Consider the following 13,003-nt stretch of genomic DNA (forward strand, 5'->3'; position numbering starts at 1 on the left):
TCAGCCTCTGCCATCTACAGCAGTCGACTAAAGATTTATACAGTACCTGGTTTTGGATTTCCTGCAAATTGTATTTTAAATTTGGCAGTTTCGCCAATGGACCCACGGCAGTCACGCATTTCATTAAGCAGCGATGGCGAGCATTTAGCAGCTATAAGCATAAAGATTTGCATAATTTAACTATCGATTAGTTTCTACGCTCTACAGCAACAACAAACTACATTTGCTTACAAAGAACAAGAGTTAGTGTATATTTGTATTGTGTTGTATTGCATTGTTTTTGTACTTACAGGGTCTAATCCTAATGTGGTGTGAATCCAGTCTGTATTCGTTTGGACATACATAGTTTACTTGAGTAACTTGTAAATTGTTTGTCTGTTTTCAGATGTATTAGTAATGCGGTCAAATAATAAGAGAAAATACAACTTGCAAACAAACAGCAAAATTAGTTAACATAGTAAACGAATAAAGAAATATAGTGTACATAAGTACGTTTAGGGAAAGCAGCGTTTTGGGAATGTCATATTGTTTCTTTGGAATTTACTTCAATAATTGTTAGTAGAAATTTGGAAAATGGAAAAAATAAAATTTTTAGAACACAACCAATTACTTGCAGATGAGGTACTGATACTGTAAGAGAATATATATATACGATAACAAATTTCTATACTAATATTTCTAATGGCGTTTTCGAATAATACTAGGGTAGGATACTAGGGATTTGGGGGATAAGCCTTAGAGCTGTAAGGACTAAGACAATAACAAAGCCACACTTGTAAAGTTTTATTTTTGGACGAAACTGACATGTTCACATAGTTTTTGTTGTTGGTGTTGTACAAAACATTGTATAATACAAGGACAAAGACAATAGAGACAGATAGTAGAAGTGACAGACTTTGTGAAATGTTGCTCGTAACATAGGACAATAGTACGGAAAACGTTTGTGTGTTGAAAACACGAAATTAAAACACATATACACATAACAGTGGTATAAGTCGGTTATTTTGCAATTATCAGATACATACCTTTGAGAGCAACTTGCATCTCTTCCATGTGAGTCACCCATTCTGGTTTGCGGTAATCCTTTGATCCAACGATGCCTAATATCGATGCAATATAGTAGAAAGTGACAATAGTGTTATATATTAATATATTTTCATTATAAGATGTAAATGAAGACTATTTGTGTTTTCAATTTTTGCATTGTATTCGTTGTTTAACCTTTAGTGTAGTTAACTGTATAATAAAAGTGTAGGGAATACGAGTTGGATGTTATTAAGGAGGATTGTATACATATATTAGAAAGGGGATTTGGGTAAGGGGGAATTCGAAAATGCTGCTGCAGATCTGAAAGAAAATTTTACTGACAATTCCAAGATTTTTCCATAATATTATAAAACGTATTTCAGATACATCATAAACCATAACAGTACCTTCCACGGCAAATAGTGCTGTAGTTACTGCCACTCCCAATGGATTGTAAGCCTCAAAACTAATTGTGCCCAAATCATCGGGATAGACATGATTGATGACCAACACTGAGGTCCCATCGTCGAAATTTTCGATTTGATATTCCTCGGAAGCGAATATCTGTTCGTCGTCACGTAGCCATTTGACTTTTGGTTTTGGTTTACCAATAACCTTAACTTCCAATTTCGCTTGTTCACCCTCTTTGGGTTCGATTTTAACAGGTAGCTTTTTAATTATTTTCGGAGCTTGTTCGTCGATTGAAGTGGTCTAAAACGGTGTCATTATATACGAAAAGTTAGCTTCAAAAACCTATGCAACTCTTTAACTACAAACACGCTTACTCTATCAAGTAGATCCTCCTCAGATCCTGTGAGTCCAGTGATTTCAGAATCGGGGATATATTCAAATGCTAAAAAATATTTTAAAGTGTGTCAATATAGAAGAGCCGAAACACGAATATATTAATATGTTGGAACAAACGCAAAACGGCAAATTATTTACAAAAGGAATTGGAGAGAACTGATATAGATTTATATACAATAGACTTGTATTCGAAACTAGATAGGCGCAACTCTATTAGAATGGATCACATGCAGATTCTTCAAGATGTGAGTTAGTATAAGATACGCAATCAAAGGATAGGATTGTCAGCGAAATTAAAAGAAGGATAGAGGCAAGAGTGTAGTTATTGGAAACCCTATTTTGAATGTAATGCATATGGTGTATGCTACTTCTTCTAAAATTCTATTGTTAGCTATCAACTATCAATTGATTCCATCCAAAAGTACCTTGAATATTAACTGTAGTTTTGGTGACGCTTTTGCCAATCTTATTGGTAGCAATACACTTATATTGTCCCTTATTTTCAGGGAAAACTTCTGTTATTTGCAGTTGACAATTTCCTTGTAAGTCCTGCGATATACTCGTTTCTTTTGTCTCGGTTATCTTTTCCTTATTGTGATACCATTCCACTTTTGGTGTAGGCTTTCCTGTCACTTTACAGGTCAATTTCAGCGCTTCACCATCCATTACCTCCATGGGCTCAATCAGTTTTTCAATGAATCGAGGCGATTCGAATTCCACAGCCTCTTCCAGTGGCAAAGACTCCAGCATATTTACTGTTGCTGTTGATGTAACAGAGCCGCCAACGTTCTCCGCCCGACAAGTGAATGGTCCAGAGAACTTCTTTTGGAAGTCCTCAATCAACAGCGTTGACTTGTTGGCTTGGGTAACAATGCGGCATTCATTGGAGCTCTTGATGGGTTCGTTATGCACAAACCATTGGAAGGATGAAAGCGGTTCTGAATCAACGACAGCCTCAAGTATTGCAACTTCATGCTCTCCAAAGAACTTTGGCTCCAATGGTTGAATAAATCGGGGTGGTTTGATTTTCTTATCGGGCGCTGAGTCTGAAACGACCACTGAACCTGAAGATTTGGCTTCACCCACTTTATTCTTGGCGCAAACTTCGTATTTTCCAGTACGTTTACGATTCATATTGGTAACCGTTATTTTAGTTGTGGTTTCAGTGGTTTCTATAATTGTTTCCTCGTTTTCAACCACCTCACGACCATTACGCATCCATTTGATCTCTGGTGTAGGGCTTCCATCGTATTTGGCTTCAAATAGTAAAGTGCCTCCACTTGGTACTACGACTGCACTTAATGGTGTAACTGTGGGCGCTTTTAGGATCTCCTTGGGAGCTTCATCAACACGACTCATGATATTGGCATTGCCAATCGCGCGACCAAATTGATTTTGTGCCTGAACCGAGTAAGTAATAGCTTCATTGGCAGGTGGATTCATAACTTCTAGAACCACTTCTCCCGTTTCTTGGTTATAGAACATCTGTAGTGCTTCGTTAGGTACAACCTCCTCAATGCCACGATACCACTTAACTTGTGGATGGGGACTGCCCGTTACCTGACACGTTACTGTAACTTTAAGCCGTTCGGGCTCTTTCTCTTCTGTAAACACGATCTTAAGAGGTTTGGTAAATTGTGGTGCAACTCCTTGTTCTTTTTCTATATGCAGTGTGGGTAAGAATTTTTTTTATAGTATTGTTGTTGTTGTATATTTATGTTTTTGGGCAGAGAAAAGGAATAAATCATGGAATATATTCGTTAAGTCGTTTCTTCCAAGAGGTTAACAGTTATGTCACCAGCAAACTTTCTTGAAAGCTTTCATGTGACTTACACAGAGAAAAAATCCATTTCATACTCTAAAATAAAATAGTTTTAAATATAACTTACCTAATATAATGTTGGTACGACTAGTCGCCACCCCAGCCTCGTTCTTGGCCTCACAGGTATAAACACCCACATCACTAGGAGTGACCTTCGCTATCTTCAGCTGTGCCACCTGCTCCACGACGGTAATTTCATACTTCTCCGATGCAAACAGGAGAATGTCGTTGAAGTACCAATTGATTTCCGGGAATGGTACACCTTCAACCTTGCACTCAAGAACAGTTGGCTCCTCCGGAACGCATTGACGTGGTCGCAGCTTCTCGGTTATGCGTGGTGGTTTTATTTCCTTCTTCTTCTTCTTTACCAGCTTACGCTCCTGACCAATCACCTCCGACGTAGTCGTTTCTTGTAAGTTTTGTATCAGCTGTTGGTCCTCTATCAGTTCCTCATCAGCCACTTTGTCAATGCCCTCCTGAATGCGTTTCTGTGTTATAAGCTCCAATTCGGGAAGTGGTTGGCTGTCATCAAGTATCACACGACGTTTCTCTTTCTTGATAATATTTGAAGTGAGTTTCATTTCGAGATCGCGTCTCACATCTTCCACATCGAGCTCGATGAGCTGCTCTGTTGTTATGAATTGAGGTCTTGTGTCTTCAGTCTTCTTCAGTAGAGTTATAGTCTTTTGTGAGATCTCTTGGGAAATTTCATCAGCCTTTTCGATTTCTGCAATAGCTGCCTCAAGCAACTGTGGTTGTCCTTCAACCGAAGCTTCCTTTAGAGGCTTAGTACGCTTCTTATGCGCCTTTTGTTTAACTTCGGGTGTTTTCTCAGTAATCACAACTTCTTCTTCGGGCTGCACATCTTCGGATACGGCAACCACTTTGTCATCATCAACTGGTAGTTCTTCGACTTGATCCTCCTCAGCAATAGGCTCTGCGAATGGCTCAGCCACTTCTTCTGATACCTCATCCACCGATGGAGTTGCCTTCTTTAGCTTTGGCTTCTTCTTCTTCTCCTTTTTAACCTTTTCTTTGGGTTGCTTGTCATCAGGAATCTTCAGAGGTTCCAAATCAGATATCTCCTCTTCGCTTTCCACATTCTCTTCAGGCTGTAGCTGTGGTCCCGGAATTGCCTTTTCTGGTTGCTCAGGCACTTCCACTGGCTTGGCGGGAATTGGTTTCAGTTGCACCTCTTCGGGCTGTTCTTCAGGTAGTAGTCGCCGCTTACCAGTTGGCCATTGCTTCTCCTCTAAAGGTTCAGCAACCGGCTTTTTCTTCTGGCCACGCTTCCAAGGCACTTGAGGTGTTTCTTCTTCCGTTTTCGGCTCCTTCTCGATGTCAATGTGTTCTGCCTCTTCTAAAACAGTGGGCTCTGCATCTGGTATTTCGGGCAAGTCTTCATGCTTTGGTTTTTTCACCTTCTTGACTTTACGTTTCTCTTCTTGTACAACTTCTTCATCCAGTCTTTCAACATGTTGCAAGTCAACTTCCTCAATTTTTACATCCTCAGGCTTGGCTGTTGTGCGTTTTGTTGGTTTCAGATGTACCTCTTCAATTGTTGCTTCCTGGGGTAATTGTTTCTTTGGCCTGGTCACTGGTTTCAAGGCAACCTCTTCAACCATCTCGACAACTTCTTCCTTTTTGGGCTTCAATTTTGTCACCTTCTCTTTTGGAGCAATTTCTTCAACAACTTCTTCCTCGGGTAGAATTTCAACCGGCTCTATTTCTTCAGTCACAGATTCATCCTCTTGTTCTTCTATATCTTCAACCGGCTCTTCGATTGATTCCTGAGTTTCAGACTTTGTTTTAGGTTTCTTCTTCTTAACTCGTTTCTTAGTGACATCCACCACTTGATCTTCAAATGTAACAACCTTCTGCTTCTCAACATATTCGGTTTCAGGTATTTCAGGCTGTTGCGTCTCCGAGACAATTGAAGTTCTAGGACGTGGCTTCAGTGTCACCTCTTCAACTTGTTCTTTTTCAGGAAGTTGGTGTTGTTTTCTTGGGACAGGCTTAAGCGTTACCTTTTCTACTTGTTCAACTTCAGGAGGTTTAATAATAGGTTTCTTTTTCTTAGGTTCTTCAACAGTAGTCTCTTCGATTTCTACCACCTCTTCTGTTTGTGTTTCTGGAACTTCTTCCTCTTCTTCTTCCACTGCTTCAGCTTCTTTGGTTTTTGGTTTCCTTGTCTTTTTAACTTTGCGCTTCTCCTCGACAATTTCTTCCTGCTCTTCAATGAGCTCTTCTTGTGGAATGTCTTCTGTAGCCTGTTCCAGTTCTACGGGCTTCTTGGGTTTCTTTGTTTTCTTTACCTTACGCTTTTCTTCAACAATATCTTCTTGCTCTTCAACAATTTCTTCCTGCTCTTCAATGATCTCTTCCTCCGGAGCCTCTTCTTCAGGCTGTTCAGCTTCCTCCGGAGCAGCAACTGGAAGCTTTGGTTTCTTTGTTTTCTTCACCTTACGCTTTTCATCAACAATTTCCTCCTGCTCTTCAATGATCTCTTCCTCTGGAGCTTCCTCTTCTGGCTGTTCAACTTGCTCCTGAGCAGTGACTGGAAGCTTTGGTTTCTTTGTTTTCTTCACCTTACGCTTTTCTTCAACAATCTCCTCTTGCTCTTCAATGATCTCCTCCTCTGGAGTTTCCTCTTCAGGCTGTTCAACTTGCTCCTGCGCAGCGACTGGAAGCTTTGGTTTCTTTACCTTCTTTATTTTGCGCTTTTCCTCGATGATTTCTTCATCCTCAGCCTCGACAACTTGCTGGACTTGCGCATCTACTTCATCTGGATGCAATTCGTCAGTTGGCGCAGATTGTGGTACCTTCTTTTTACCACGTTGCCATAGAACAGGTTCTGGTTTTTCCTCTTGCTTTGGTTCATCAGGCAGAACATCTACTGCCTCTTCGAAAGTTTTGGTTGGTGATTCGACAACCTTTTCTTCAAACAAGTCTTGCTTCAGTGGCTTTTTCTTCTTACCACGCTCCCACATTACAGGCTGTGGTTCAGGCTCAACAGTTGGAACAGTTTCTTCATCCAGTGTGTCAACAGCGACTTCATGGGACTTGGGAATATCTTGAGTGGCTGGCTTTTGAGGCTTCTTCTTGCCACGCTCCCACATTACAGGCTGTGGTTCAGGCTCAACAGTTGGAACAGTTTCTTCATCCAGTGTGTCAACAGCGACTTCATGGGACTTGGGAATATCTTGAGTGGCTGGCTTTTGAGGCTTCTTCTTGCCACGTTCCCACATTACAGGTTGTGGTTGGGGCTCTACAGCTTGAATGGGTTGTTCTTCTAAAGTATCCACTGCCACTTCAAGTGTTTTAGGCACCTCGGGAAGCTCTTCTTGGTCTGGCTTTTGAGGTTTCTTCTGCCCACGCTCCCACAATACAGGCTTCGGTTGATCCTGTTCCTCAGTAATGACTTCTTCAACCAATTCGTCTGTAGCTTCTTCAGTAGCCTTCTGCACACTTTCTTCAATGGTTTGTTGTACTGTCCTCGTGGTCTTCAGGGGCTTCAATTGGAACTCTTCGGCCTTCTGGGCTTCTTTTGGTCGCTGTCGCGGCGTTGGCTTCAGCGTAACCTGTTCCACTTTCTCTTCAGGTGCACGTGGTGGAATTACCCGACGCACTGCCGTCTTCTTTGTTTCCTCCACAATTTGCTGTTCAACCACTTGCGACGTTTGCATAATCTGCTGAGTGTCTGTGACTTCCTGAGAAATGGGTTTCTTCTTGCCACGTTCCCACATAACTGGAACAGGTTCTGGCTGTGGAGTTGGCACAGGTTCATCCAACACATCGTGCAGTTCCTCAAATGTCTTTTGCTGGGGCTGTATTGGCTTCTTCTTGCCGCGTTCCCACATAACTGGCACTGCTTCTGGCTGTTTGACTGGCAATTCTTCAATAAGCTCATCGTGCATTTCTTCATATGTCTTTGGCTTCTCCACAAATTGCTTTTGAACTGGAGCTTGGGGCTGCAGTTGCTGCGGCTGCACTTGCTCGGGCTTTTTCTTACCACGATCCCACATCACGGGCTCCGGCTGCGTAAGCTGCTGCTCTTGTGTATCCTGACGTTCTTGCAAGTGTAGAAGAGATGAATCCTCAACCTGAATGAATTTTTGAGGCTCACGAGGCTGGCGCCAGTTGACGGAGTGTTGTTGGGTGTGTTGGCTTATCATCTTTTGGTGTTCATATTGCTCGAGGCTCATCATCTGTGAGTCCTCGATTTGTGAATACTGTTGACGTTGAGCTTCCTCGATGTAGCTTTGCTGTTGCACAAGTTTCTGGCGCTCACTAGTCTGGGAAATCGTATCCTCCACAGAGGTCAGTGGCTGCAATTGAGGCCGCTGCTGTTGCTGTCTCCAGTTGACAGCTTGTTGTTCTCTCAACAATCTTTGTGCCTCGAGCTTTTCACGCTCCGACACGTGCATGATATTCACATCTTCCGTCGTAATAAACTGTTGTTTGTAGATGTTGGATTGATCTTCATAGTGCTGAATCTCATCGCGAGTCATGACCTTTGAAATTGAGCCCTTGGAACTATCGTCGATTGTCATTATAACTGTACCTTGGCTAGCAGTCTGGAACTCTTCACTGATAGTCTGTTGGGCCTCGAGATGACGTAGCTCAACCTCCTCTATCTTAAACTTATCCATTTGTTTTGTTACACGCTGAACGCTCTTTAGCTGCTGTCGCATTTCCTTCCATGGGATGAGATCTTTGTTATTCTGCTGCTGGGTGATAAGTTTGTCAATTTGATCAGTCATTTCCATAATTTCCACGCTCTCCATGCTCTTGAGGCGTTGAATTTCCTTGGTACGCTGAACTTGCTCCACTTGCGCCTGTTGTGGCAGTTGCTCGTCTGTCTCGATTTGACCCTCGAGTGGACGCAAGTAGACCTCATCAAGATCAAACTTGCTTAGCTCCTGCTGAACACTCTCGACGGCCTTTAGCTTTTCACGCATCGTTATCCAAGGTATAGCCTCCTTTTCAGTTTTGCCAGCTATAATCTGCTCTAAAGTGGCACCCAGGCTCATAATACCTTGATCCCTTTCCGACTTAATAGACTTAAGCACAACCTGAGCGGCTTCCAACTTGGGAGTTGGCTTCTTCTTCTCAATTGGAGTGGCCTTTAAGCTAATTGTCTCCTCAGTCCAGGACTTTACCGGCTCTGGCTTGAAGCCCGGCAAGAATGGTTGCTTATCTAGAGAACGCCCTCGATGAGGACGCGTCGACTTGCGCCAAGGCACAATATTCGAGGGTGGCTGCAAGGATTTGCTGCGCACTTTGGTCTTCTTAGTGCGCGATCGACCCTGATGCTGAACCTGCCCATTAACGCCTAGATATTGGCCATATTGGCCAGGTTGCTGCTGCTGGTAATTTTGGGGTGATTCAGGCGAGCTATCATCCTTGCCAGATGACGAGGACTCATCTTCGACAGAATCAATCGTACGCAATTGATAAGCCGAGATACGTCGCTCTAAAAGTTCAAGGTGAAGTTTGAGGGTTAGTAGATAATATCGATGGACATCTCAATGACCATTTTCCAGAGTTCGAAACAATATGGGAGCAAACTTCTGACAAAAGCATTGACATTCACAGGGGCAACTTGATACATACCTCTAATCTGTTTCCAAGGAGCTTATTCCGCATATTTAAAATAAAGAAAAATATATTGCAGCTTCATGCGCATAAACAATGAACTTGAAATATAAATGTAATGTGCCAAAATTATTCAAATATGGAAAAATAATTATTTCTGTATCCTTATTCACAGCTCGGATACAGAAGGGGCACGACAGCCACAAAACATATTTGGCTTACATGCTCGCATATGAGAGCTGATATCTGTTGGCCGTGAATCAATAAATAGGTACCTATATAAATTCGCTCATACAGCCACTGAATATTTGACATTGATAAAAAGCACATTTAATTCTATGACGAATATGCATCGTGAATCACATGCATTAATCATGTGTGACGAATTTCACCTGTGATTCTTGCATTAACCAACAGCGACTTTTTGGCAAGCTATCAAATTAATAGCCATTAGTATTTGTCATCCGCCTAAGTACAGCAGCTTCATCATCGCGATGAAGTATCACCCCAAATAATGATCGAGCTGAGCGAATACAATTGAGAGCCAAAAGCACAATTTAAATGCTTGTTTACAATACACGCCCCGAAAATAGATTTATGATTAGTGGCGGCTACGTCACCAGGTGGGGTAAACAGCTCAAATGAGATTCTAAGGCGTTCGTGTGTCTGTTCTGGCGATATTTGGTATTTTTGGGGTAAGCATCGCAGCGCAGCCAGCGCAGCGCAGCAGCGCATTCGAGCGATCTCATTCGGATGTAGACAACAATCGAGCACAGAAGGTAGACAGTTGCTATACTGGGCAATTGTGTGGATTATTTATAAAGTGCAGTTCTCAAGTGTTGTAAAACATAAACATAAATATAAATACTCCAGTACTATAAATACCAATTATATATATACATATATATATAAATATAAATATTACCTGTGATTGGTGCGAGCAAGCAGCGGCGAGGATGCGAAAGCATGGAGCATTTTTGAAGTTATAAAAAACGAATATCAATTGATGATGCATTTGCTTGTTGATTTATTTAAAGACGCGATATTGGTTTTAAGCATTAAATACATGAGAAATACAAATAAACAACAAAAGTGGTATGGAAGAACAAAAAATAATTTTGGAATTGAACAATCGAGTATGATATTGATTACCGATCGATCGAATACACACTTAAAACATGAAACGTAAACATAAATTATAAAACTGACAGAGGAATACGAGTATCTCAATGTATTGTAGATAAAACTTAAAACAAAAGTCGCATGAGTTTTTATGATTAATTTTTTAGTAAAGCATTTTTACCACAAAATATACAAATAGAGATATTGGCAGCGTAAGCGGCAAATACTTTCATTAGATACGATTTTTCTTTTTGAAAACTGATTCATTTTATGTGTTTGGAGAAGCAAAAATTTTAAGAGTGGTAGCAAAAAGTGGAAGAGATGAAAACGAAACAAATTAGTAGTAAAAAGCGGCATTAAAAAATGAATAATAAAATCTCATGCAACATCACTACAAAATAAATAAATGTAAATTAAATAAACAATACAAATTGATTATAATCAAAAGTCAAATAATAATACGTTTCGAGGCTTGTCTGAACAATCATATGTCTGTATGAGTACGAGTACGAGTCCATGGTAAAAGTTTGATCATAATATTTTAAAGTATCGTTCCAATACCAAAACCAAGCAATCTAAACTAATATGAATTTCTTTCGCTTCAAAGGGACTGCTGCTAAGTTGTCGGTTGGATACGAAATAGAGGCTGCCTTCTAAAAATATAAAATATATGAATCAGAGGCTGGGACAGAGGACTAACTGATGGTTGAACTACCGTAACTGATTAATTTAATTAAAACCGTTTCTGCACCATAAGCAGAGTCATTTATGCATGTTCTTGTCGAATGGCTAACATATAGCCCCCATCTATAAAAATATATATATGTATGTATGTGAGTGTATACCTCTCGGGAAAATCGGCTACTCATATCTGTTCTATACAGAAAACAAACAACTTGTAGGTAATTATTTATTTTATTTTTGCTGAACTAAATGTCAGTTTATTTTCATCAGCGCACGTACATTGAAAGCCAATATATTTTTATTTTTTTCTAATCTTTAAATAAAAGAAAATTGAAATAAATTTCAAGATTTACTTGAAAAACACATAAAATGCTTTTTCATTGTAGCGACACGTTGATATCCAGACTGTGCTGAGGTCTAAAAATATCAAATGGATTGTTGTTTTTGTTGTTTCTTTTTAGCTAATCTATTGGAAATTAGTTTTCAAAGAAAAACATTTTCCAAAAAATAAATTGAAAATAGAATAGACAGCTACACATATATTATTGTATAGTATATAGATAATCTGGCATTGCTGGCAGCTGAAATTCAATGTGTGCAATGCCTTCAATATTTTAGCTTTTTACTCATTATCGTATTCCCCCCTTTTGGTTGTGCTAGTTTTGCGCACGCTCATTTCTAAATTGATATTCATATAAGTATTTGGTAGCTATGAGATGGATATACTACAGCAGAGTGAGCTGATTCCACAAGGAACTGTGTGCGCTAGATGTGTCATCCACAATATTTTATGCTAATATCCAAATGAAAAATAAATGTTTCACGCTCGAGCGGAGGCGGGACAAATGTGCGTTTTGCACACGGACCCAAAACTATTCCGACACATGTTTCTATATGTTTCAGCACAAAGCTATAAGAATGTATCTAGATGTGGACTATGTACATGGGGACGGAGGCTAGATACAGAAGAACTCAACATATTTATAAAGTGCCTGTGCTATGTATATATTTATATACATATTTCTATATATATAGTAATTAAGTATGTGTGTGTAGGTATTCTGAACAATCTGAAAGTACATAAGCTGCCTTATTTATAATTCTCACTCAAAAGGGGCTAGTGTTGAGCGTTTTTTATTTCACTTTTCTAATTTTCACTCAAAATTTGAAGAATTTCGAATTTCATATACAACCGACAAGCAATTCCCTCTTGATTGGCTCTGCCAGAAAGAAAATGTTCTATAAATATTCATATTGCAAAATACTTGTAATTATTTTTATTATTTGTGTTTTTTTTTTCGTTTTAAATAAATTAGATTTTTTTTTTTTTTTTGATTTTGTTACCTTTTTCATATTAAACATCTTTCATTAAATTGTTGCTCGGGTTGACATTTTGAATAATTGTTAGTAATTAAAAGAACTTGTTCGTTGATTTAAATAAAATAATATTCTATTAGAAATGAAACTGAAATTGTCGAAACGTTCGCTTTAAAATATTCTTCACTCAAACTTTTAGGACTAGTTAGTTAATTGTGCTTAAACGTCGTCAGTATAGGGATCCGTTATGGTATAAAAAATATATATAAATATTTTTTTTTGTTTATCGGTTTTTGGTCGTTGTGTTTTTTGAGCATTCTTTGGAGTTTTCGAACACTGTTCGCTTACGTTTCTTTTCTTGTTGTTTACGAACTCTGGTTTTGGTTTTGCTTAGTTTTTAGTTTAATCCTTACTTTTAACAGTCAGTTTGGCTGATGCCTCGACCTGTCCCGTAGACGAAGTCACACGTACTGTAAAGATGCCCGAATCCTCCTCATAGGTGGTGCCAATCCGTAGCACGGCACTGTTGCCATCAAAGATCATCTGAAATGATATCAAAGTTGTGTTAGCACAATGATTCCCGACAATTTAATGTATTCTTAATGTAATATATGATCAAAATTTATT

The 13,003-nt window shown here is 39.5% G+C and overlaps 1 protein-coding gene across 1 annotated transcript in view; it reads right to left on the reverse strand.

Moving 5' to 3' along the window:
* The window catches only part of LOC6557276 (titin), an 81,297-nt gene that overhangs the window by 50,312 nt on the left and 17,982 nt on the right, over positions 1-13,003 (reverse strand). The window contains exons 13-19 of the mRNA XM_043215361.1: positions 12,790-12,919; positions 3,723-9,131; positions 2,259-3,494; positions 1,812-1,879; positions 1,434-1,737; positions 1,026-1,100; positions 47-151 (exon numbers count right to left, since the gene is read on the reverse strand). Of these exons, the coding sequence (XP_043071296.1) occupies positions 47-151; positions 1,026-1,100; positions 1,434-1,737; positions 1,812-1,879; positions 2,259-3,494; positions 3,723-9,131; positions 12,790-12,919 (7,327 nt within the window). The remainder of the gene's footprint in view (positions 1-46; positions 152-1,025; positions 1,101-1,433; positions 1,738-1,811; positions 1,880-2,258; positions 3,495-3,722; positions 9,132-12,789; positions 12,920-13,003) is intronic.

This window comes from Drosophila grimshawi, unplaced genomic scaffold (genome assembly GCF_018153295.1).
Source record: "Drosophila grimshawi isolate 15287-2541.00 unplaced genomic scaffold, ASM1815329v1 contig_44, whole genome shotgun sequence".
NCBI classification, from domain to species: Eukaryota; Metazoa; Arthropoda; class Insecta; order Diptera; family Drosophilidae; genus Drosophila; species Drosophila grimshawi.